The 27,051-nt window shown below is 37.8% G+C and overlaps 1 protein-coding gene across 14 annotated transcripts in view; it reads right to left on the bottom strand.

Moving 5' to 3' along the window:
* Positions 1 to 27,051, bottom strand: part of PIEZO2 (piezo type mechanosensitive ion channel component 2) — a 325,825-nt gene that overhangs the window by 41,291 nt on the left and 257,483 nt on the right. For 13 of the 14 annotated variants that reach the window (XM_075744443.1, XM_075744445.1, XM_075744450.1 and 10 more), the window contains 10 exons: positions 26,683 to 26,887; positions 26,437 to 26,538; positions 25,803 to 25,968; positions 17,541 to 17,784; positions 16,240 to 16,336; positions 14,244 to 14,403; positions 11,705 to 11,794; positions 9,021 to 9,142; positions 8,132 to 8,203; positions 4,176 to 4,279 (listed from right to left, as the gene is read on the bottom strand). In XM_075744443.1, coding sequence (XP_075600558.1) covers positions 4,176 to 4,279; positions 8,132 to 8,203; positions 9,021 to 9,142; positions 11,705 to 11,794; positions 14,244 to 14,403; positions 16,240 to 16,336; positions 17,541 to 17,784; positions 25,803 to 25,968; positions 26,437 to 26,538; positions 26,683 to 26,887 — 1,362 coding nt within the window. Of the gene's footprint in view, positions 1 to 2,022; positions 2,122 to 4,175; positions 4,280 to 8,131; positions 8,204 to 9,020; positions 9,143 to 11,704; positions 11,795 to 14,243; positions 14,404 to 16,239; positions 16,337 to 17,540; positions 17,785 to 25,802; positions 25,969 to 26,436; positions 26,539 to 26,682; positions 26,888 to 27,051 lie in introns of all 14 variants that reach the window. The other variant, XM_075744452.1, reaches the window with a different exon arrangement.

Here is a 27,051-nt window from a genome sequence, read left to right on the forward strand (position 1 = left end):
ACTAAAGCATCAAAAGATGTAGTGATATCTCAGCAGAGGTATTTGTGATTGTATAGTTTTCATAGTTTAGGTATTTTTTTTCCCCTTTGCAGATCCCAGTGGAACATTTACAGATTTGCTATCTATGCACAGTCCCAAACCCCGCAGTCAGGAATTCCTCAAATTTCATCCTGATTTTGACAATGACTCTCTTTGTTGCTTCAGATAAGTCACTTATGAAACCTTCTGCTACTGTTTTTCCCGTTGCAAAATGAAAACAGTAATACTTACCTATACATCAGGGGAATTTTATCGGGCCAAATCCTGCTCACAGCACTCACTCAGATCAACAGTCTGTTGACCTGTATGACTACATGAAGCATGGAATTGGCCCAAAACATTTATAAATGTTATAGCAGTGTGGGGGAAAAAAAAGTAAAAAAAAGTAACTTTTTGAATAGTTCTGCTCAAGCTGTGAAGAAAGGTTACAGGAAAAAAGCAGTAACACTCATATCTTTTTTCCCTATATGACATAAAACGTGAATAACAGAAACTAAAGTAACTGTGTCTTCTCCATAACTCTTTAGGACAAAAGATGTTCTTTTATTACTTGTATGGTTTTCATTGAAAAATGGTGATCATCTTCAATTGGCACTGCATTGTCCTCTATTTCTAAGCAACACAGGCTGGTAACAGAGACAGGGCAGGGAAGCACACAGATGCAGGCATGAGGGTGAAAATAAAGCACAGTAACAAAACAGCTCTGTTAATTCACAAGACAAACATGCAGACCGTGACAAAAACACACATGTATCTCAGTGAAGCTGGAACACAATGGTAGAATTTCTACTTGGTTTATTTATATTTTTAAAAATTGCATACACAAATTGCTTTGGAACATAAAAAGCAATTTATTTTTTTTTTTAAACTGTCAAACTGACTTTAAATGCATTTAAAAGGAAAAAAACCCATGGTTCTTTTTTTTGAATGTATACAATAATGGACGGGCAATTATTTTGGTACTGTTGATAAGAAGGTCCTTTTCCAAATCTCTCATGGTCTGTACATTTATGTTTATGTCTGAATTGTTCAAAACAAGCACCACATGAGAAAATGTGTGGAATCAGAGGCACTGGTTTGTCTTGGCTTTGTAATAAGTGTTTTCTACTGAAGGTGATCTGGGGAAATAGTGATACTTAAGTGAACTAATACTGTATTACTTAATGAAAGTCAGAACTGTCAACATCTGCTGTTGAACAGTTAGGTGAGAAACTCTGTGCTAGCCACAGTCATAGTGTGAATAAAGAAATCAGAGGTAAAAGGCAGACTTGGAAGAGGGTAGAAGATTAGCATGAAGAAAGGGCATTTGATTAATAAATTTAATGTAACTACTTATGATAAGCAGTGGATATTTTAAGAGCTGACTGGGTGCATACATATGTATTACTTCAGATTTTTACCACCGGACAAACTTTAAATGCAGTATCTTTTAGGCTTTGGAGTTGGTACGCTCAATCTGTAACACCCACTCCTTACAAATATCATGTTACATATATGGAGTGTAAAATGATACACAGTGCTCAAAGGCAGGCTAAATGTATTCAAGGAGGACAAGAAAGAAGATGTACAAATCTTTTTTATGATGATGAAGGCCAGAAAAGTAGTGAGCTAAACAGGAGTATGGAGCAGAATGTGTGTTTTACAAATCTTTTACCAGCTTTCTGAGATCAATTACCATGGTGTCCATAAGATACATGCAACTTGATGTGACCATCTTGTATAGGAGTATCAGAAGAAAACGAGAATTTGGGTCTGCATTTTCTCTCTGAGGTTGCACTTAAAAAAAGATAGACCACTTTTCCTGTGGCTTGACCACTCCAGAAGTATGAAATGCATCGCATTTACTAGGAATGAAGTTTTGGCTGTAATTATGTTTTTTAATCATTTATATAAGAGGAAAAATGCAGACGAGGAGAGAGGTATACATTACATCAGGAACTATGGGATGGGTCACATACTGAGCACTGGCAAAATGTCAAGTACCTTTGCTGCTTTGATTAAATACTGAAGAATAGTTTTGGGTAGTTTAATGACAGACTTTGGCAAGGCTAAAATGGCTGAAGCAAATTTCCCAATAGCTCTCTATAAAGAAGGACAAAGCAAGAGCAGTTAGTAGAAAAGAAGAAAATATTAATAAAAAGTATCTACTGAATGATTGTATCTGGATTATTGAGAACGAATTTACATTCATAGACTCCAATATGAAAAAAAAGATCATTTGTGATGTTCACAATAAAATTTCAACAGATGATTCTTAACTGCCTGCATTCTCTGGTAAATAAAATCTCCAAGTTAACCCTTGAAGTGACTATTGCACAAAATGTACACTAAAAGAAAAATCAACAATTAAAAATAATTCATCAGGCTCTACAACAAACAAGTTCTCTTTGTCAGCATTTTTAAGACCGTGTGCATGGCAATGGAAGGTGAATAAGGTGTGATGACCAAATGACGAAGAAACTTTTCATAAACAAAATCTATTTTCTGTTCTATACAACTCCCCTCCTACATAAAGCCATCCAACATCCTCATGTTGCACATATTGCAGAACTGGCCACCTAAACAGAATGTCTGGCCAGAATTTTGAAATAAAGACCAGATCCTCCATCCTTAGATTAATAGTTTCAGGACTGAGCTTTTAAAAATAAGACCAAACAAACAAAAAGCCCAAAACCCAGAGTAAATGAAAGAATCTCATTAGCTTCTGACCTCAAGGTTAGAACTCTAAAATCTCAGTGCTTGGCACCAGCACATCTGAACGAAATGTCGTCACCAATTTTTTAAAAAATCAACAGAAACAAGAATGCAAACTTTCCTCTACACCTGTGTGAAAACCAAAAAGAAAAATGACCTAGAAATTTATTAGCCATTTTTATGGTCGAAGATGAGTTAAATCCAAAATATCAGTGTAAATAATAGAAAATAAAACTTACTTATCATATTATTTTGCATCCAGATTTGTTTTGCCTTTTTTAGAGTCAGGAAACAATCTTTCCATGTCACTACCATTCAGGCAGTTTAACAAATGTAATCAGTTGGTAAAGTAATGTAAGTATATAAACTAAAGGCACACTGTATCAATGAATTAAATAAAATATTTCTTCTTGTAATTCAGTAAGGGTGTCTGGGAAGCTTTGTTTGAAAGCTTTTGGCATAAGGAAGAGAAGAACATGGTGGCAGTTTCTTGCTCTTGCTTGGGCTGGGCTTTCAGTAGTGCACCAGCTCTGCAGTGACGTGAGCTTGCATCAGGATGGGAATACTCATCTGCAAAAAGCTACCTGTTTGTTTAAGCTTTAAAAGTTGCAGACCTGAAAAAGTTCTGTGGTATTTCTGAAAAGTCTTCAACAAGCAAATCTTATGAAGATTAAAGCAATCATACATGCATGAGTATTTCACTAACTTGTTCACCCAAGGTCTTCATTTAAGCCAGTGAATTCAATACCTGGTACTGTCTAACATCAACCAGTCTATATGTAGGAACCCAGTTAGGAAACTTCATCTATCTTTTTTAACATTACGATATCCTCTTACTTCCATAGAGTCTGTAATTTAAAATGCAAGCATATTAATTGATATTATCCTGAAAAAGAAAGGAGAGAAAGTGATGTGGTCTCCTTTTGTAGTTTAAAATGTTAAGCTCTTTATAACCCAAGGATATATTTCTCTGGTCCACTAGGATCAATAATTTTAAAAAAAAAAATTTTTTTAAGTATGTATTCTTTTCCATGAAAAGTCACTTATTTTGGGGATCATTTCTTCATGGAATGACAACATCTACTCAAAGCCAGAAAACCACTGAAGCATTGTACAGCAGTGCCAGAGGCAAGTCAGCTTCCTCACTTGTCTTTATTGCAACGCAGAAAAAATAAAGCTCAGATTCTTTAAAAACCTTTGGTTTTGTATTTTTGTTTTCCTCAGGCATAAATGAATGAAGATATGATTTCACTATAGTTCCTGTAGGAATTTGGCAATGCTTAAAATAGGCAAACTTGCATTTTAAATTGGCAAGAAATTTAATTTCCAATATTTTTCAGGTCTACTTTAGATGCACTGGCTGCTTTAACACATATGCCTGTGTTATGAGAAGGCTATATTTTTTTCAGACATCAGCTAGAAGGCAAATTACCATAAAGTACCTGAAATGCAGATTTTTTTCGAGGCTCTTCCTCTTCTTTTTTCTCCTCTTCCTCTTCCTCTTCGCTATCCGTCTCAAACAAATAATAATTTCCACTTCTGACCACTAAGTGAAACAAAATATTTTCTTATTTGTCTGAGAAGTTCTATTCTCAACTGCCCCAAGACCTATGAACAGCCAGCCAGTCATTTAAAAATTCATAACCAGGAGAGGTGAAAACAGAGAAGAAGCGAGAGATGAAAAGTTCTCAGGCAATTCATTTGATGTCAGTCTGCAATACTCTGGGCATGAATGAGAGCTATACAAGAACTAAGGAAAACATCACCATGAGAAGAAAATGTAAAGAAAAAGCTCAAAGTATATCAAGTTACTCAGTTACTTTTTTTTTTAGAAAAAAATGGCAGTTAAGTCTAAATTAATTGAGAACTGATGGTTATTTGAGGGATTAAAAAAAGCCCAGCAGGTAAGTAAATGAATTTACATGAACAGTACCACTGGACAAAAAATACAGAACTTCTCTTTAAAATGCTGAGGAATCCTTTAAACTATGGAATGGGATGGTATCAGTTAAGGCTTTCTTCAAACATTTAAGCTTTGATGAGGTAATGGAAAACCTTGGTTTGTTTAAAACAAATCACTTGGATTTTATTAACGTGATCGCAAATGAGTTTCAATTTTTTGCCCATGGATTCAGAAAGATTCTGAAACCTTGATACAGTAAAGATGCACAGTGAATAAGCTAGGCCTTATATCCTTGAACAGAAGCAATGTTTTTATTTCTCAGATGGTAACAGGCCTACATGAATGAACAAGGGAAACAAAAGAAATGAAAAATAAGGTAATGAGCAAGAGAAAAATCAAAATCACAGCATTACATTCAGCAGTGAAAACTGGTAAATAATTTCCACATTTAAGCTGAAATATTTAAAGGAACAGTTACTTAGACGAAATGTCACACAATCTGGAGCAATACATATTTATATTGAAAATTATATTTAACCCTCATTATAGGTTTCTGGAAAAGTAACAATTGCTTTAATTCAATCATACCTTGAATTCTACACAGATCCTCTATGCACAGATGACCACGCACAACTACGGTAGAAACCTCAAGGTAAGCACACCGTGAAATTTGCCAGCACTTTATCGGATCATAACTTCAGCAGCTAAAACTCCCTCACAGAGCAAATTTTGTGCCTCATGTGCCTAGTTATGACTTTTGACATCAATGAACACCCTGCAGAGGGACAGAGAGTCCACTTCAGCAGTTCTAATTGCTGAACTGAGGTGAAAAGAAAGTTTGGAAATTTCTTGGATCAAGCAAATTAATTATTTGGTACAGGGCCTTCTAAGAATGCCCATTTAAAATGTATTAAAGAGATGAACATATTTTAAAAGCCAGTAGTCTCCAGTTCTCTTTCATAAAAAAGTATCTTATAACCAGCAACAGAAATTGTCCACACAGAAAATCAGCAGGATAAAGTCTGATATCTAGGGGGAACCTCTACTGCAGTGTAGTTCCTTAAAGTCTCATAGTAGCAGCTGGTCAGACTTGGAACGCCTGAGCTGGCAGAAAACAAATCTACAGTGATCTCTCTCCAAAATTTTTAGGTTAAAGTGTATCTGAGGGGACACTAATGTAGCAGTTACGTCTCTTTTACAACTAAAGAGGGAGGTATGATTGAAAAGCAATAATGCATTCTTGCACACATCAAAATGGAACAAGAAGTCTGTTAGTCACCTGCAGGGATTAATAAAGAGACCAAATTTTACTAGTAAGATAATTCATGGCCAGACTGGACTTGAGGGCCCCCTCTCCTACTACAAAATGTGACTTTCTCCTACTGAGAAAAGGGATTTGCAGTCTTTTCTTGTGGAATGAGATGGAGGAGACATCATCTACTTGTGGCCAGAGCAAAGTGGTCCCCAGGACAGCTGTGAGCACCATCTTTTGCACTCCATCAGACACAACTCTGTGCCCCAGGAGAAGCTGAGGACCTTGAAGTATGTGGCCCTAACTAATGCCGATCTTTGTGGGGCTCCATGTGTAATCCACAAGCGCAGGAGGAACCAAACCTCCCTGCAAGTAAGAGCATGAGGGAGTGTCTATGAGGAAATCCTCACTGATATTTCCCATCTGTTCTACTCAGACCCAAATTCATGACTGTGTTTTAATTCTTATGATACAAAATGAGGTACCTTTCTGTAGAATAAAATTGTAACATGTGGTATAAAAATAACAATAAAAATCTAAATTAAGGATCAGAAGTGGCACAAAACCTCAAGCTTCAGCGACCTCAACATACACATATATACAGTCACAGCCACCAACCCACGTGAGAGAGAAACAGCCACGTGCAGCAGAATGCTGCAGGGTTACAGCACAGTGTTTCAAGAAGAACAGATGGGGAATATCAGTCTATTTCCAGTTTGTATGCCTGTGAACACCTACTGTAAGTACCATGGTTCAGTGACGGTGGATGCAAGCCACATGGCAGGCAACCATTGTTTTCAGGATCAGAATCTGTGATGTTTCCCACAAGGTTTTGCATTATTGCAATAAATGATTTCAAGAATGCTCACTGTTTAGATACTAAAACACAAGTTGCCACCTAAGAACATTAAATAATGAGGGTGAAATAAGTAAAAGCCAAAGTCAATGTCTCTCTTTGAACAGTTGTTCTTATTACGAAACCAGTGGTGAATAGAGACCATATCCCATTCCTTCAAAACCACCATAGCTTGAAATTCTACAGTAAAAACTCGTAAATTATAGTTTTGATCAGTATTTTCATTGTTGTTCTTAATGAAACTACAGGGCAAGAAGTTTATTTTCAGAGGACTTTTGAAAAGGGATAGGTCTCTCTAAAGTGGCAGTGTGCCCTTTAGAAAAATAAAAATAGAGGCACAGTTTAGTTGTGACTTGATAGAAATAAGCATATGACATTCTGTTAAATGCTGTTGGCAAATATATATGCTGGAGTTATAAATAAATACAGGTAGGTAAATGAAGGAGTATGTAGTTGTGTAAAAGTTACTTGGAGTAACGCTTTTAAACTACATGACCAAGCACAATATAGACAGTGATATTGGTGCTATACACTTGAATATTTTTTAAATCCTCAGAGGTTTTTAAATAGTTCATGTCTGATTTCCTGCAACAAATATCCAATAGGAGGATATCTGATTTGAGATTGCAATCTACTCATTTTTCTTGTTTCACCCAATCCATAATGTAGGGAAGGACTCTATCATATGCCCGGACTTGGCTTCAAACAAATTAAAATATCATAGTGCAATAATGATATGAGTGACACAGGTTAATAATTTCTTGTGCACGAGGCTGAATATATTTTTGCTTTCAGATAAACAAACAAACAAAAAAAGGAAATAACAAAACAACTGGCATCAACAGTACCTTAAAGTGTGATCAGAGATATTCAGCTGAGCTCTACACAGCCTAGTCCTGGGAACAGTCTTGCTGCCTTACTGCAGTACTCAGATTTCTACAGCTGACAATAGAATGACTGATGAACCATAAAAAAAGATGTATGATGTGTGTATATGAAAAAGAAATTATGACTAATCTTAGAATGCATTGGCAAAGCTTCACCTTCACATTTTTAAATATATTGTGCTCTGCAGTAGGGGGGAGTTGAGACTTTTGAGGCCAAAATAGATTCTTTCTGGCACATGTTTATCTGATTTGATGTTTTTCTAAGAATGCCCAAAGTATCATGAGCTAGCTATGCTTCCAACACACAGAAGTTCAAAATATGGTTAAACTCACTCCTTGAAGGTTTGGAAGTAGAAATCATTGTTGAAAAAAACAAGCATTCTATCAAGTCACAATCGTAAAATCAGGCATAAAACAAACAGGTCATGGCAATGCCTTCATTCTGGTCAAGGATATAAGGGTTAAATCCACATATTTGTAAGATGATTGAGAAAACCTACTGGAAGCATGATCAACCCAAGGCCGCCACCACAGCTTTTTTTTGCCCTTGGCTTTCTCTTTGTCTGCTTCTCCTAAAATAAAATATGTCCAAATATTAATTTTACAAAATGAGAAACGTTTCTTACACTGATTAATAATTTTTAATTTCTCTCAAAAGAGCTAAGATTTCATGAGCACATCAGATGTCAGATCTACTGAATACATTCAATATTAAAATCATCCAGAAGCATGACCACTAAGCAGAAATACTCTACTCTGGTTTATGGAGCAGTTAAAAGAGCATTCTACTCTAAAACAGCTAAAAAGTTCAGTTTTGTGTTTCAAAACATATAGTCACAGTTGACTGTAATTTCAAGAAGAAAATATTTCCCCCCCTCTCAAATCCCCTTATATTTGAGACTCCAAAAATTTCAAATCCAGTAAGTGCTGATCTCAAGCCAGTGCTAGAAATGTGGCCCTAGATAGGTATCATTTTATCTGTTCCCAGGTTTTAAACAACATTTAAAAGTATACAACATTTCAGTGACTGAAAAAACCTCACAGTATCCAGAAAACACTGCTGGAAAAATGTGGATGCTACCTACTGGTAACACTGTGGTTTATAGATAATGACTTTGTCCAAAACAATCCTCTGCTGCTACTCAGCAATTTGCCAACAGCCTGAACTTAACCAAAAGTAACCTTAAAATTAAACCATTTTCTCTAAACCTTCTTGCAGTACAAAATGCCAGATTTTTTGGGCTGAATCAAGCTCCAAACTGATACGCAGCTAACAACCTGGTTACATGCTGACAGTTTTGAAGAGCAATTTATCACTTGTCCAACTATTAGGTCTATTAGGTCTTTAGCGCTCAACTGCAATTATGGCACAACAATAGCTAATGGTACCTTCATCATCTTCTTCAGAAACCTTCCGAATCTCCGGCCCCTCTGAGGACTCCTGGGTCATGCTTAGCATCCTCTCTTTACCCTTTTTGTATTTTTGTTGCCTGGCTTTGATGCGATCCATTCTAGCAAAAGCAAGAATCTTATTAGATTCACATCTTCACCCTTTTTGACTCACATTGAAAAACAAGTGTTAAATACATACACACACACACACACATATTCTAACATTTCTAAATGAAATATCCCTTCCACATTGTCATTAATCCTGGCCTTAAACATAAGGAGTTAAATGGCTTTGAAGGGGGTGGCTGGAAGGGTGAAGCCTAGACGTTTGCTCACTGGTCAGTAAGAGCTGCGTTGCCTGTTATCACGTGACTGTTTTGCCTGCTCCCCCTCAACTATCTTATTATCATTTAAAAATTAAAGAATTGCTGCCAGGAGCTGCAATACAGCAAAAGAAGCTCTGAGAAAAAAGGACTTTGCCTAATGCAGTGGTTTTCCTGAAACTTGCCACTCTGAACCAGGGATGTGGCTGTTCCTGCACTATTTGTGCTACACCTTCGCCCCTTAAGCTCTCATTTGTTCCACATATCTGGAAATACAGAGCACTTTTAAACTGGTTCAGTTTTGTCCAGATGTAGGCAAGCTTCCAATTCTCCTTCTTGCAATCCTGTAAAGTTAGCATAATCTGGTCTTTTAAGACTTGTACTTTTTCTTGGTTTGAAAAACAGTAGTAAAAAAAATATGAAATCAACAGGAATAAGTTCTTTCAATACAACTGGATTCACTAATTTCAGTGATCAAAATGCACTTAAATATTTTTATTAGTTTGTCCATTTGTTAGAGAAGAACCACCCACTAGCGAGGGAAAAACTTTCACCTCAGCTATTGTTCAGCAGATGATTAGATTTCTTTCCCTGTCATTCATCTGCTGCTGAAGTTACCCTATGTCAGTCAGGACAACTTGGTTGTTCAGAACTTATGGTTGTGCTGATGGTTCTCTTCATCCTAACCAGCCTAAACTGTATGAAGTACTGATGGACATTATTGAATGAAATAAGACAAGCATCCTCTATTGTTGAAGTCAGACATCCTGCAAATATAAACTAGTAATTTTTAGACAAACATAGATTAGCTTTGGCATTATTGTAAGCAGTATCATCTCCTTGATCTTAAACTCTGCAGAACAACAGAAAAGAATGATTTGCAGGATAGGCACATCCTGTCAGTTGGGATAAGATTGATTCAAGCACAGAACAGCACCAGCCACAGCCCAAAACATCATCTGGTGGGAAAGCCCAGGCACGCAGGTAGGGAGCATGGTCCCTGCAGCCTTCTCATGCTTCTTCAGTTATGCAGGTGTGGAAGATCCTGTCAGGAGTGGGCTTTGACATCTGGTTAGGAAGCAGTTATGGCTTTTCATGCATGGTGGTGGAGGAGCTTTGAAAGCTTTGCATAGTTATTAAAGAGGTGAGTGGCTTATTGGCTTTAAAAAGAGAAAGGATCTCCAGGCTAGTTAAGCTGAATACAAATATTTTCAGTGAAGGTAAAGATATGTATTTCGTACTCAAACACTAGAGGAGGAACCACAAATGAAAAAGGAGCAACAGGCATCCAGCAAATTTTACCAGGAATACAGATATAGAGAACAAAAACCTAATAATGGTAAAGTCAACGAGAATATTGTCATCCATTGCGGCAGGGCCAGGATGTTACTCAGCTTCCTTAGCCCAAAGGGATTTCAGGCTATTTAGATGGCTCTTACCTACAGCTTCCCTAAGTAGGTCCCTGGCTGTTCCAATTTCTGGGAGTTTTTTTAATGCAGTTCCTGTGTCTCAGTCTCCTATTTTCTAACCATCTAGGCTTGCACCTTCAAGTGAGACAAGGTTCATGTGGCACCCCTGATTAGTAATCTGCCTACCCTTTTCATAAGTTTCCTAGGGGATTTCCATTTGACTGTCCTACTCTTCTGAGAGATGGGGAGAGACAAACTGAGAGAACAGGTTAGATAATTAGTGGAAGAAAAGAAAGAGGAAAAAAGACAGATTTTATCCCTTTATTTCATCTGCATTGCATGCATTTATACTACACAAGACAGGATAACCCGAACCTGCTATTGAGCTGGACCTCTAACAGAGAAAAAATATAGCACAGATACAGATCATCTCTTAAAGAGAACACTATACGGTGATATTGCTATGATACTCAGGTGTGGAACAGTTAAAAGCTGATCTTCTTAATCTGTCATCATTGGATTTCTATGGTTTAGAAGAACTTTCAGAATAAGCAGGAGGGTTCACATCTTCTCTCTTGATTTTTAGAAAACACCTGTTTCCATTACAATTTCAGGCTTACTGAGGAGCAGGTAAGTCAGTACATTCCACTCTGATTCTTTATATTAATCTCACAACTTTTCATCCTAGAAATGTAATTCTATGTTTAAATGAAAGTTTAGATTCTGCAGCATATTGTCTTTTTGGGAAAGGTGACTCTAAAAGTACATAATATTGGAATATCTAAGATCTCTGAATGCCCAGAGAGCAATTTTTGTAATTGCAAAATCATACTTCAAAACCTAATCAGCATTTCTATAAAAGAAGGTGCTAGATAAATACCAACAATCAGTGAAATACATGCATATGTATGTGTGTGTATATATATATAAAAATACATTAAATACATACTGTCTTTTCAGTTGATCCATTGATTTTTTTTCCTCTTCAATTCTTGCCTTTACAGCCTTGACAATTGTAGCCTGGAAAAGCTCAGCACCCCTACAGCAGAAATGGGGACAGAAGAAAGGAAAAAAGGAAACATTAAATGTTTCTAAGTTTCCCTTATGCCACCTAATCACAGACAACTTTGTGCTCCCTCTGTACACGACCCCATCTGCATAAAACAAAACTAATCCGAGGCCTGAAAGAAATAATAAATTACTCCAGAAAACTAATCTGTTTACAGTCAATTGTTTCAAGATCTGGGACCAAACGCTGTGATCCCCACTCAGCCCTCTAAGTTCCTCTCGCAGCTGTTCAAGGAATTTAGGTTCTAGTTCTGAAGAACACAGAACACAAGTGGGTTCAAGGCTGAGTCAGGACTTCTTGCACACCTCCAGGATTTGGTCTTTATAGTCATTTCAGTGTTCTAATCACCTTGTCCCCCTGCCTCAGCCCCCTGGAAGTTGTGAGCAAAGTTCAGCTTTATCCAGGGGCAAAGACGAGCATAGCTTCAGCTTCACTTTTACCCTCTGAACAGTACAGTGCTTTCAATCTGATGACACAAATCCTTGAACAAGTTTCTAGTGTGCTAAAAGAATATGACTTCTAACTGCATTTCATTAGAAATGTAATTGACTCATTGATTTGGATGTCCAGATCACATGTCTTGGCCATTCTTCATTATTCATTCATCAGCTCCTGAAGACTCTCAAAGACCCTCAAAGTCTCTCTCAAAGAAGTAACATAGATTTAAAGCCTTTCCTTTGTCAGGAATTCAGTAAGAACAGCTATAGTTTCAGAAGTCCACTTCTAATTAATTTTTCAACTACGTTTTCTGTGAGATTAATCATTCTTCCATGTAATAAGCAGGATAACCACAACGACATTTTTTCAAAGGAATACAGTCAAGACTGGGCATCATTACCATCCCAAAGTTGTGATAAAGTACAACAAAGAAAGACATGTTCTCCTCAGCAACTTCATCACTCCTAAATTCTTATGGACTATTGAAAACTGTCACTCGATCCTCATTGCTATTGTTTCAATCACCATTTAATCTTTTTTAGTTGAGGTATTTCTATTTCACAATATTAACTTTAACTAGAAGACAGGCTCAGCCCGTGCTGTCTGAATCCAAACCTGACCTTCTCCATTGTCCACGTAATTCAAAGCTTGGATTTTAGCAAGGCAAGCAGCTAACTAAAAAAATTAATTATATCACTATATCTATATTACCCTCCTCCCTCCTTCCTGTAATATCGTGGTACTTCCTGGTCATTAATACATCCATCTTTACAAAGCTCTTGACTTAGGCTAGTATGTCTCCACTTCTGCTGCTGGAGAACTCAAGCCTGAGTAGGGTCAGTAACTTACCAAAAGATACAAAACTGGAAGTAGGAACCAAACATGTTTCTTTCATCCCAGCCCAGTGCCATTTACATGCACCTGCTCTTTCCTTCTGGATGTAAACTTTTCAATTTAGGAGGCATTTTGATACTCATGATTTTGTTTTGTGCTATTTCACTATGAACACAGCATACCAAAAAAGCTACAACAGCCAGTATCCAGCAATCTTGGGCACCAGCACTGAAATTCAACCCAGAGCAAAAGTCTGACAGAGGCAATATGGGATGGAGGTACAGATCTTTTGGTATCCCTCTTTACAGTGGTGAATTTTGTGCAGTATGGGCAGCTAAACATGTCCCCTTTTTAAAGTAATCCCTGGAGGGGCAAGAAGAGGAAGATGAAAAAATACCTCCTTTCAGGAAACACAAGCCGAATTTTGCCCTCAAACACAGACAGAAATCAACGTCCATATGTTGTTGGGGGAAAAAAAAAAGCCACAACACATTTAATTCAATATTCCAAAAGTAATTCCTTAGAAATCACTGACATTAAAAACAGAATTTCATTCCTGATCTGCCTTCTGATTAAAAACCAGAAGAATGGTTGTGCTAGTGATAGCTATGAGTGGATGCTTGTGGGGAAGTATAAGTAACAGGCCCAAAGAAGGTGATACTTCCTTGCCACAGCTAATCAGTGTTCAGTGATGTGATGCTTCCCGAGCGCCTTCCTGATGGTCAGATGTCATAACTGTCCCACATTTTTCCACATGTGACATTTTTTGAGTCTTGATTTCTAAGGCCGATGATTGTCTCAAACAGGCCTGATATAGCAGAGTGTTCTCTTTCCAAGGCTTAGAAACTCTGGCATTCACTCTTATACATACTGATGTTGAGAGAATGCTGCAACACACACCAACTTGCACAGCTTTTAACATCGGCTATGAGAGCAGCAGATGGTGTTTGGTAGGAAAGATGGTTTAATTTCTATCAAGTTCTCTATTAATTTGTTTTCTCATGTGTGGGGTTTGCAATTATGAATTTAGCATGGATTGTTTAAACTAATGTTAAAGCACTCTTTTGGTACTACCTATCATAAATAAAGTACCATAGCCATGAGAGACTTGAGCTGTTTCGTTTAATCTTTTGAAACTTTATGTTACCTTGATGCTAGGATCTGAGAAGCTTTTATATCTGCAACCACATGTAGGAAGTAGTAACTCATGAAGACTCTTCTTTGCAGCAGCAGGAAAGCAAAACATATACTGTCCCAAATGATTCCTGCTTCTCCACTGGGCAGTTTACAATCTAGATTGTTGGTAGCTGGAAAAAGACACCATCAGCATAAGGACTGTTGTATTAAGTATTCTTTTATAATGTTTAATCAAGTAAATAGTCTTAGCCTTTAAAATTATTTGAATTGAGGTAATATAATTACATTTTTTTTAAGAAAACTGACATGCATTTCCATTTAAAGTACACCATAGTTTCTTTTACAGCAAACTGGAAAGCTTCCAACAATGTGATATCCCATGAAAACTGAGAATTGACTAAAAGTGAACCATTTGCAAACAAATTTGCCCTATCCTAATAAGTACTTGAAAATAAAGAATGGGGGAAAAGTATTTTTTTGTTAGCCTGAAATATTTTATTTCAGTATTTTTTAAAATTACATTTCAATTTTTTTTTATTTCAAAGTGACTTTTTGCCTCATTTTTCTATTAAGAACACTATCAACATGAAAAAGAAGTGGTTTATTTTTGTCAAAATAATTTTTTGACTGCCACCAGCTAATATTTTTATTTTTCCTCTCCACAACTCAATTCAATGTTTCTTTCCATTGCATAAGAGAAAAAATATTTGAAACCACAAAACTGCTTCCTTTGGGGTAGGAGGAGACAGGCAGAGAGGAAATCCCATTCCTCCTACCTCTAGATTTTGGCTTGGGCTATTTCTTTCTTTCTTTTTCTCTTTCTTTATTCTCTAGAAGACAGTTCTCTTGGGGATATTAAAAAATTAAAACTGGGTTTTGTGGAGCTAGACCGTAAACTAAATGGCCTATGCTGCCCTATAGAAGGGAGCAGAAGGACTCAAGGGACAGACTCTGGCTCAAAGCTGGCTTTACAATCCAGCAAACCAGTCTAATAGGTCTGGAAGGTCAAGCTCCAAGAGCTTCAAAGCCTGCTGTGCCCATCCCTTGGGGAGTCAGAAACCTGTATCTAAGTTTCTGTTGTGGCTCAAAAAGTTTTGGATAACACAAGAACTACTGGGTAGCATTTATCTTGTGAATTTGTGTCTTTGTATGTCCTTTCTTTTCCCCTACTCTCCACTTTTCTATGAGGATCTGAAATGAAGACAGGAATTCAGAACTTTGCTGCAGACTCACTAGGATGAAACAGTTCTTTAAATTCAGCAAAAAAAAACCCACTGAAAAAAAAAAGTCAGGTCTTTTCAAACCATCAATCCAGGGTGTCAGGACAAAGTAGAACCAAATTAATAGCTTACTGAGAGGTGAAGTGTCTTGCTTGCCCATACTTCATTCCTCCCTTCTCTCACCTCCATCCACATAGAATATCCACTCCCTCTCTGTTATCATCACAAATGTAAGCATAACCATATGAAAAAAATTGACTAAACTCACTATGCCTGCAAAAATTACCACTTTTATGCTTGCTTAGCCTCAGCTCAGTGAGCTGAACTGGTTTACCCTTTGAGCAACTGCACATAAGACCTGGCAGACAGTGGGAGTCTGCAGCTGGGCAAAGGTGCCCTCTCCTTGCAATGATGGTGAGCTGACACTTTAGCTCCAGTTGTACAGTGAAACCATACCCTCAAAGTATCACATAATCTGCACGTACAGGGAAATTGTGTTAAGCGCTGGTATCGCCACATTGTTCATTTACAGCAAACACTGGTTGTGGGTATGTGTGTGGGGGTGTTGATATTCTCTCAGTATATATGTCTCCTTTGGCTCTATGAAATGTTTCCAATATTCTTTCTTGGTAGTCAATATAAGACCAAGCTGTACAACTGACCTTTCAGGTATGATGTTTTCACAAGGTAATATGGCAGGAGGGGGCACCAGTTAAATATGGTAGAAGATTTTGAAGGTGATTCTTTGTTTATAGAAAATTATGAAGAAAAGTGAGCTGTACTTACGAATACGGTAGCCTTTAACTGTACAAGCCAGGCTAAATGCCTGAATCAACCAGCAACTATTCTTAATTAATGATTCAATGTAGCCACATGCTCCTATCTGGAAAGTAAAACAACAGTTTCATATAATAAAACATAACAGAAATAAAGATAAGAAAAGTATTGCACCTCTTTACATTACATGAGAATGTTGTGACTGCCATAGGCTGTATTATATCTCATTAGTAAAACAGAGATTAGAAGAAAGAGTGTCTTTACCAGTGACACACATCAATTTTAAAGAACAAGAATTTGTTCCTTTGATTATCAGTGAGATAGGAGGTACGTGGGTTTTGTTTGTGTTTTTGCAGAAAAAGTGATCCGTCTGGTATGTGATGCAATGCGACAGCTAAGCAACTTTTACAAATCACCAACTGAATCTTGCAAACATACATGAACAAGCCTAGCACACGTGTAGCTCCACTGAATTCCCAAGCATAAAATGAAGCACATATGTAAGCATTCAGAACATTTGCAAATTCAAACCACCCATAAATCAATTTTATTTCAGTACAGTGACTTATATAAATGTTAAAAGAAAAATGTCTGCTTTTTGCAGTCCAGCACTAAAAATGTTCAAAGCTAAAAAGCAATTGCCAGGAATAAATCTAAATTTATCTTTCAAAAAGTTTTAAATAACTGGCTTGTCTCAATCACCTATCAGTGCCACTGCAAGAATCCACTCTATAGAGTTAATTAACATAAGAAAACCTTTAATATTTTGCAGAAGAATTTGGCATTTAATTATCAAATATATCATTTTCACCTGAATTTCACACTAGTTCTAAAAGCAACAGGAATGCAGTTTGTAATTCTGTAGTCAACTTCACTAATTACATCACATGACAACTGCATCTAGTACTAGGCTTGAAAATTCTAGTTTTAAATAAAAAGTTTAAATAAATGTGCACTATTTATTGACAGTATGACTAATCTTGCACTTTTTACTCATTTCTCACTCCACTGAGATTTTCACAAGACTTCTACGGAGGAACTTTACTAGGCAAAGAATCTGGCCCTTTGAAAATAGCTTGTAAGCTTTCACAGAGCCCGACTGAATACAAGGGTGCACATTTTCCTATAATGTATATGCATTACCATTCCCTGGATATGCACTTGTAGTTTCTGAATTAAAATGGAGCCTGCTTTGCACTTGTAGAAGGCTGTGGTCCTGCAAAAGGATTTTTAATGACCATTCAACACACTGTGCACACTTCCAATGAAACCAAAATGCTGAGGGCAGAGGAAAGGCAGCAGCTACTTACTGAGAGGATGTTCTTCATTGTGATCACGAAGACGTTGTAGGCAATCAGCCAGTCCCAGTAACGCAAAATGCTCCTGATGGGTTTTAGCAACAGATCTCCGCCAAACAGAAGGAAATAAAAGCAGGCTACCAAGTAGCCCATGCAGAATATGCTGATCCTTGTGGTTCCGGTTATGAAGATTATAGTAAGCACAAACCAGAAGAGGTAACTAAATATTATCACCTTATACATGTCTAAGTAGGACCTGGAGGTGAAAGAAGGAGAAAAAGTTACCATTTTCTGAAGGCAATGCTGCCTTTCATCTGCCTGCGCTACTGGCCAACACTCGTGCCTCAGGTCTGCTGAGCATTCTCATCCCACTTTAGCATTCGGGCACTGGCTTAAGACTAACACCAAGGTCAGTAGGTCTAGCTCAGTCACGGGTCTGCCTGGCTTATATACTCAATTCTAGCTCGTTCATGTGCATGAGCACCTTGCTACACCTGGGTAGGGAATTTTGCATCATACAGGATCAAGCCTTGCATCATGAAAAGGAGGAAAACATGTTCTCACACCAAACTTCAAGACAGAATGATATTATCTGGCAATGATATTATATGCAATTTAAAGGCTATCTGAGATCATCTATTAAGAAGTCTGAGCAATACTATAGCAAATGTATCTTCAAAAGCCAGCTACAGTACTCCACTGCAAACAATTCTGTATTTATTGATGACTACTGGGAATTTAGTCTGGTTAAAAGCCTAGTTTTCAAAGACAGCTGCTAAAAATATCTTTCTCCAGTGGAGATCAACTGTAAAATTTTTGAGGGGTAAAGGGTTTCTACTGAATGTAAATGTGATAGAATTTACAGAGATGTTTTCCAGGAAGCTACGAGACAGAGTTATCTGAAATCAGCCCAGCCCACAGTGGGAAAGAGTGAGAAACAATTTGATATTTTCAGATTCCTTAAAATCTTGACTTAATATTGACTCAGTGAGCTTTCAAATAAGAATATCTGCCAAAGGCAATACTGAATACTACATATAGCTAAACACTGCAAAACCAACTAATTCTTAGTTTAGTGTTTTGATTCCAGATGTAACTGTGTTTTCAGGGTCTGTTCACCCAGGCTGCAAAACTAGATTTGTCAGGAAACCAGGCAGGGAGACAGCACTATAGGAGTACACATATACCTAAGCCAAACCATGTAAGGAGTAAATGAACTAAATGCACTGTATGAAGCCACATAAAAAGGCCCCTGCTGCTTGATGTTCTTGGGCTCAGAACTTTCTAGGAGTGTATATTTATAGTCCTACATTTATAGGCCTGTATTAAACATTTCACTTGCCGAAGCCAACCAGAGAGGCATTTAACGAAAGGTAATGAGAAAACCCCTTTATGTTTATTTCCCACAAACATTTAAGAAATTTATGGATACTGCCTGCAAAATCTAAAAATATCATGACTTTAGAGATGCTACTGGGTTTTGGGTGATAAAACATTCACAAAGAATCTATACACACTGGCAAAATAAAGAAGCAGAAGACATCAGTTGAACAGGTCTTCAATAACTTAATATGCACTGGAAATGGTGCTCTCACTGTTTCTCCAGAAAAAACCCACCATAATATTTGGTGTTCCTTTAATAATAACTATTGATGTGTGGGACGGCTAGGAAGAGATCGCCTTCCTGATACTGCTCTAACAATTGCAGTATTTCAAAAATCTTGTCCTCTGCTACCAACAAAATCCATCAGCATCTTTTGAGATAAGCCCAAAATGGAACTGAATTGATCAAACAAACAAGGACTCTGACTCTTAAGACAACTGGAGCTGGTTGGATCCAAGCTTTCCAACTTATACACATGGCATTTGGTAGAGTCACAGTCCAACAGCAGATGCCACCCTCAGATTAAAACTTCCAGAAATTAGAGACAACATTAAAAGGAAGACAGGAATTTAGGTATTTTTTTTACTATAATGTCAAACATTTGCTACATTTTAGCAGTCATATAAAATATTAAATATATCTTTTCTCATTTTCAATATATACATAATAGCACTGGACATCTCTAAACCAAACAAACAACAATACAGGATGTAAAGTAAAGCATCTCAAGAGGCAGGAGGCAATACAACTGTGTCAAGTGACAAATGATGTAGTTCTTAGAGATGGAAATCATTCTGTTTTTTATAAATATGCAACAATACAGGATGTAAAGTAAAGCATCTCAAGAGGCAGGAGGCAATACAACTGTGTCAAGTGACAAATGATGTAGTTCTTAGAGATGGAAATCATTCTGTTTTTTATAAATATGCAATTACAAGCAAGCCCAAAAATAAAAATGGCTCCCAAGAATTCACCCTGAAGTGGACATCTTACAAAATGGTGTTTGAACAAGTCAACCAGGGCACACCTAACCAATGAATATCATTCCAGGTTCCTGTGTGCTGGCCCAAGAACAATGCCACATTTAACACAATGGACAGAACTACACTCGAGTAGTCTCAGGTAGATAAAAACATTCCTGAAATCACACTTCTTTCAGCTGCAACATGCCAAAACTCCTTGTCTGTTACAGGGTGGAGTCATGCATCCCCCTAATTTTCATCAATTGTTAATAATGATATAGGTAGGTCCAGTGCTGTAAGAGCAAGAACAAAGAACTGTTTTGGGCGGGAAGCTCTGAACATATGGCCTCTCAAATCACCTGACAGGTTCTCAGATCCAAATCTTTAAATTCTACCTCAAATCCCAGAAAATTAGGAAGTGAGGAGTTTCAGTTCCTTGCTCTGGAGATTATAATGCAACAGTGGGAGGCTGAAGCACAAAGCCAACCCAACAGCTAAAAAGACCCTACACAAATCCAGAAGGTCAGTCAGGGTGCTTACCCTGTGTTTGAAAACTTCATCATAGACAGCAGAGTCTTGGACAGCACATACCATAATTTTATGCTTTCAGTGCAGACCACACAGATCATTAGTTTAATGACATGTAAACCTTCCAAACCTCATCTTCTAAGTGGTCTTTAAATCCACATCCAGTCACAGAGAGGAGAGGCCACCCTCAGGGCGTGGTATTTGACAATACACCCAGGAACCAACTGCTTCCCAAGGGGACAGTCCCGCTCCCTTCAGCCCCTCAGCTCTGAGTTCCAGCCCCTTCTTTGCCTTTGGCTCTTTCAATCAGTTTAAAGAAGCAGATCTTCAAAAGCCTATTTATCTTGGGGGAGGACAGAAGGAACAGATACTTTTCTGCCCATTCAGCCTATGAACTTACTCACTGCTGGTGTGATGAATGCAAAGGTGGCAGTGTGTAGCTGAGGGCTAGGAATACAGCCACACATCTGAGGAAGATTATCCACTACACCAAGAGCATCAAACTATGGCTTTTCATAGCACAATAACCTCTGAATGAGAAAATACACAGAAGAAACCTGAAAGACGAATGAAAAATGAAAAATGCTGATTTGCTAGTTGTGTCATTAGCAGGACCCACTGATACTCTGGATAACATTTTGGAAAAATTTACTCTATCACTTTGCTCAAAACCAAAGAAGGCAAAGTCTGAAGTTCATTCCACCCATCCATCAAAGCTATTGTAACCTCAGATGGCTCTCCATATCAGATGATCTGCTTTTCTTTACTAAAGCTTTATTAGTCTTATCATGATTACTTCAATATTTTATTTCCACAGGAATTAATTTTTAACTGTAATACAATCCAGCCTGTTGCAAAAGATTGCTCCAGGTGTAGTTGTGTTCCCGGCATGCTTAATGGCTGTGGCCAGTCTAGCGTCCGGACTGCTGCCTGCCGGCACCGAGAGGTGCTGATGCTGCAGCCGATAACCCCTTTGAGAAAATGTGTTTGTCCTCAGCCAGCGCTTTGAAGTTTAGGGAAAGAACACTCTTCTGCTTACACACTGATGAGAAAATACTCTGCTGTTGCACTGACTGAACACAGCTCAATGCTTCTTCACGCTGGAGGAGCTGCTGTTATATTGCTTCATTGCCTTCCCTTACCAGCCATCTATTTTGCTTTGAGCGTGGCTTGCCACCTCCATGTAACTCCAGGGCTATTCGTGCAGCTCTCCTCTGATGACCACCTTTTTCCTGCCCTTCAGGCATATTATCCCTATATATATGCATTCTGTAAGCTACCTCTACTCTCCAAATTTCTTCTTTCTTTCCACTCTTCCTTATCTTCTATTCCTTACATTCTTAGCAGCCTGTGTAACCTTGCATCACAATTCATTCCCCCTTCAAATCCCAACATTGCTAATTTCTCACCAAGCTTCCATCCCCAAAGCCTTTCCCTGTAGCTCCATTTCAGTCTTCAGAAAGCAGCTTCATTCATTTCCCATTGCCAATAGCTATATCGAAACTTCAGAAAATTGGCTCCCTTATTTCAATGGACTTCCTTAAATTTAGTGTTGTGGATCCTATAGGTCTTAGTTCCCATTATTTTCATCATGCCCTCTCTCGCGACTGATATTCTCTTAGTCTCACACTCCTACCAGTGAAGTCCTTCCTTCATGCTTCTATCCGCTTTAAAACTTCCCAAATCCAAAGCTGTGCTGTTCGTTAAGGCTCTTTTTATTAACAGCAAAATGTTTATCTGTTTCATACAACAAATACGACGGGAAGCCTGTAATGATGATATGCAGATCCTCTCTCATTACCCTAAGTTAGAAGTGTAGTTCCAAGAAAGGCATTACAGCTGCCTTCAAGAGACTCCACCTGACTCACTTGGTGATGGTTCCCAGGGTGCAGGTATTAAAGGCAACAGTTCAATGACTGGCTGTTAATATTGTTTCTGCTCTTAAGAGGAAAAAAGTAGATTACAACCCCAAATTTTTTCCCTGTCAATGTCTAGGAGAACATCTGAAAACTGCTTGGGAACTGAAATGAGGATTTTTCAGCATCAGAGACTGTGGGAAAGGATTATCCTCAGTGAAATTGCTTTAAATCCTGTTTCATTTTAAAAGCTTCTACTTCTATTCTTCATTTTTATTTCTGTTTCAAAGGCTTTTGGTTGTGCTCTCCCCTGGGGTCAAGCACACATCCCCTGAGAAATCTGGGGGTGGAAAGACAAGAAAATTTCAGGAAATCTCTTTCTTAGACTGTATTTATCATTGCTGAGCTCAAGTATTTCTCCAGAGAGAAGAAAATTAAGCATTTGGAAATATGTTCTTTTTCTGCCATTGTTTATATTGCAGTTAAAAGCTTTTTATCCATGCCTACTACACCAGTGACCAACTGTCATCTTCTCAAGGGAAGAGACACATCAAAAAGGGTGCTTCGGCCCACAACAGTCACTTCTTTTACATGGCAGTAAATACATACTGGGTTTCTCAGAAAACACATAAATACTAAGCACTAGATTTTTTTATGCTTTGTAATTTATTCATAACCAGGTTGTCTTCACTTATTTGTTTGGCTCTTTCTGACTGACTTCTGGACAAATGCCATTTTTCATTTCACTTGCTTGGATAAGCTTTGAACCAAGTTCTTGTCCATGTTACTAAATATTTAGGCCATTCTGAAACTTCTATAGCAAAGTGCAAGAAATGTTTTTAGACAAAGTCCTTTTGGTTCCAAATTGTCTTGAATGGAGGCCAGATACATACATTTTCTTCTGAGGTATATGTTCAGTGGATTCTCCAGAGCTTGAGAGTCCTTCTTTTTAAAGATTTATAATCCCTAATAAAAGATTCAGTCACTTTAAGTCACTGTCCATCCATTCTCTGATGCTTCTTTGAATCAAATTAGGCATTTAAGATTGCATATGCGCAGTGCAACCTCTCAAAAATAACATAATCTAAAGCCTGGGAAAATCTGCATTGTAGTGAAAGCATTGAAGGAGATACTTAAGGGCTCAAAGAAAGGAAAGATACCATCAAGAACACAAGATCTATTATGCAGGTCATATTAAAGGAAGGTCTGTTTACACCTATATACACCATTCTACAAGCATGTTCCCATTACAGATTCAGGAAGCTAACATTGCAAACAACAAAAAAAGAAGTTACAGCTTACCTGCCTGAGGATCTACAAGAAAGGAGATAATAAACAGGAATTTCCTCTGTTCCTGAAATTAATGGGGTTTCTATTCATTTGATGGATTTTTTTCAAACAAAAATGTCCCTGTTCTGTTTCTCTCTCTGCCTTCTACTTATTCACACAACATAAAACTTTCACACGTAACAGTCACACAGATTTCTGTATTTAGCTGGAGCAAGTATAAAGTGATCACAGCTTATTTGTTCAGCTCACCACTACTAACAGGATTCTTTAATTTTCTGTTTTTTTGTACTCATCACCAGCAATATTACTTACTGCTTAGCACAAGTTGCAATTAAAGTCCCAATTAAATTATTACATATCATTAATCACCTATACACAGGTCTATTTTGTCAGCACATGCCAAGCATTGTGTTTGAATGGATGTGATGCCACCAATGACTTCAAGCTGATGCATACCATGCATATGAATCAAAACACAGAACTCAACCCAAAGGATCGTGGAGAGGCAGCAGGCCAGTTCAGTTTGGACTTTGCTTTCCATTATAAACCTGACTCTGATTCCCATCCAAAATCTTCAAAGAACATCCTCTGTACTTCAAACTTTTCCTGCTTGGCCATTTGGGGATATTTTCTACAGATGACCAGAAATACCTATCAGATTCCAGGGAACTTTGAAAAGATGTCAAATGAGGCTGCTTTAAAAAGCAGTAATTTTCTTGCTTCTTTTTCTCTTCTGAAGATAGTCTTTAAATACTTTCTCATCATTAATGAGTTTTTTCACAATGATTTTTTTTTTTTCTAGACTAAGGGGGGAAAATGAAATCTTTTCTTTCTGCCAGCAACCAGTGATGGTCTTTTTGCCAGTGATCAATCACATCAGTGTGCCTGATGCAACTGCTGAATTTGCTTTCGCTAAGATGGACACCACCACAGTGGTAAGAAAAAAACTCAGGCAACCCCCCCCGTACACATTCCTCTCAACCAAGCCCTACTTGGCAGATGTCTTTTGGAAAGAATCCCACATTGATGAAATATTTTGAAGAGAGATTATGATTATGACTTCTCTCTTTCTGCTTATGCTACTGGATCTAGAGCACTGGGTCTACTGTGTGGACTGGGAATGCTCAAGGGGGAGAACTCTTCACCCTTCACCAAGAAGTGACTATAAATCTCTGGACAAATGAGTCAATTGAATGAGTTTCAATGGTCTCCTCTTCAAAGCTATTTCCAGATAGATTTGGCCACCATTTCTAACAGAAACAGCAGGATCAACTTAAAGATCTTGAGAAGGGCTTCTGGTGATAGCACTTCTCTGGTAAAAGAAATAAAAGTTTATCAGCAAAAGGGAGATTTTGCTAGACATTAGTTCAATTTTTTTTAAATTCCTTTCACACTCAGCCATCTGTTGGTAACATGCATTCACAAAACAAACCTAGTCTGACAAAACACAATAGCTAAGAAATCTTACTCTTTCCATTTATACTTGTAATACTGCATCAAACTTTCAGAGACAACTTCAATTAAGCGTATGCCCAGCACAACTCAGGAGAGCTGAACTAATCCATGTTTGCTGAAATGATCACATAGGAATGGCTCCATTGTTCGAAGATCATCCAGAACAGTCTGTCTCAGGGTCTGCCCCCTTTTTATGTTATTCACCTTCTTAAACAACCTTACATGAATGTTGAGAAACAGGAAGACACGCCAGTTGTCCTTCCAAGACAGTTTTAAGGTTCTTATGCCTAGATGAAATAGCACAAAGGACAGTCTCTTATATTAAAGTATTATTTTGATTGTACTTAGACAACGACTCAGCATGACATGACTGATGACTTTGCGGGATTAAACACACACATGGGCAAATTCAGACTACAATGGATTCTTGCTAACATGCCTGTGTTTTGGGGAAAGACCAGAGGCACCAGAGTGCTGAAGTCCACCAGAAACTCTGCCCCACAGGGCATTCATGGAGGGAATGTGTGATTTCAGGCAAACCTATCACTGAACGTCCCTGTGGGGAGCACTTAAAACTATCAGCAGTGTTAGTTTTCATCTGCCCTTTTCTAAACCAGAAGTCGATTACCCAGAAGCTAACTATCTGCTATGTCATATAGTAGTAAAAGTTGTGAGATGATAGGAACATTCATGAATATCAATTCCAAGTAAACTTGGAAGCTATCAGTTACTTTCACACTAGAGAACTTCACAAAAAGGAAGCACTGTATTTTCCAAGTCTTTAAGATTCAGTTCTTACCGGCAATGAATGAAGTCAGGAACAGGATTATGCTGGCTAAAAGATGCTGCATCAAGATTCATGCAAATTTCCACATTGTCTCCAGCCATGATTCGTACCGCAGCTTTATTTTCATCCTCAAATGTCTGCCTTTGTAAGGATGCACACAGCAGCAACATGAAGTCATCTAGGAGAAAGCAGTGGTTGCAAAGAAAAATTCAGTCATTAACTTAGGTGTACGGAATGGTGGTGATATATTATAATGTAGTTACCAGACTTCTTTCCCACACTTTGAACCTCCAAGATTTTGCTATTTTCAACGCATTTAACACCTATTTGAAATTTATTAATGTATTTGGGTTTTTTACGTGTCATCTTTTATGATTTTTATTAAGAAATAAATTAGAAAAGGGGAATAATTTGAACTTTTTGATGCCGCTTTATTAAAAATGGGATACAGAAAAAAGAGGTGCAGCAATTACTAATTCTTTGAATTTTTCTACTACCTACAAAGCCACGCTTAGTATTCAATCTCCCACAGAATATGTCAGCTTGCTACTGAAGAGTAAACAAAAGGCTGGCTTCAAATTACACTGTACAGATGTTTTAAGCAAAGGACACATAAACACTTCCAACTATATGCTAAAACACTTACAGACAAGGAAGACAGGGTTTGGTCTCACAATGAAGTCTGGAAAGTATAACCACTTTATGATGTTGGAGTTGAAGTTGGCATTACCACTTCTCCATGGATAGTCTGTATGACAAGAAGCACGCAAAAATGCAATCAATACTTTATAACAATTACTTCATCCTTTTCTTCTGAATACTTATCAATTTTCCAGCGCTCTTCTGTAAAAGCAAGCAGCAGTAATTGTCCATAAAGTGTAAGTGTCCTTACCTTTACAAGGAGCAGGTGGGATGCCAATGCAAAGGAAATACTGGAATGTAATGATGCATGCCAGAAAACAGCAGTATTTTGGCCAGATCTCTGCAATAGCTTTTCTTCTACGTCGATACAATACAGCAATCAGCCAGAAGGCATGAATCATGGCATAAAAATCCATTCGTTGACCAATTACATTCACTGACAGAAGAAAACAGGTCTGGAACAGAAGTAAAGAAATATAAGCAACATTTGCAACCTGATGGCTAATCAATGCAGCAGTGATAAACTATTCTGGATGCTAACAGAATGCTTGGACACATGCTGGGGCTGACTGCAGGAACTCTCTGCAAACCAACACACTAAAACAGTTTTTCTCTCTCC

This window comes from Balearica regulorum, chromosome 2 (assembly GCF_011004875.1).
Source record: "Balearica regulorum gibbericeps isolate bBalReg1 chromosome 2, bBalReg1.pri, whole genome shotgun sequence".
Lineage (NCBI taxonomy): Eukaryota > Metazoa > Chordata > Aves > Gruiformes > Gruidae > Balearica > Balearica regulorum.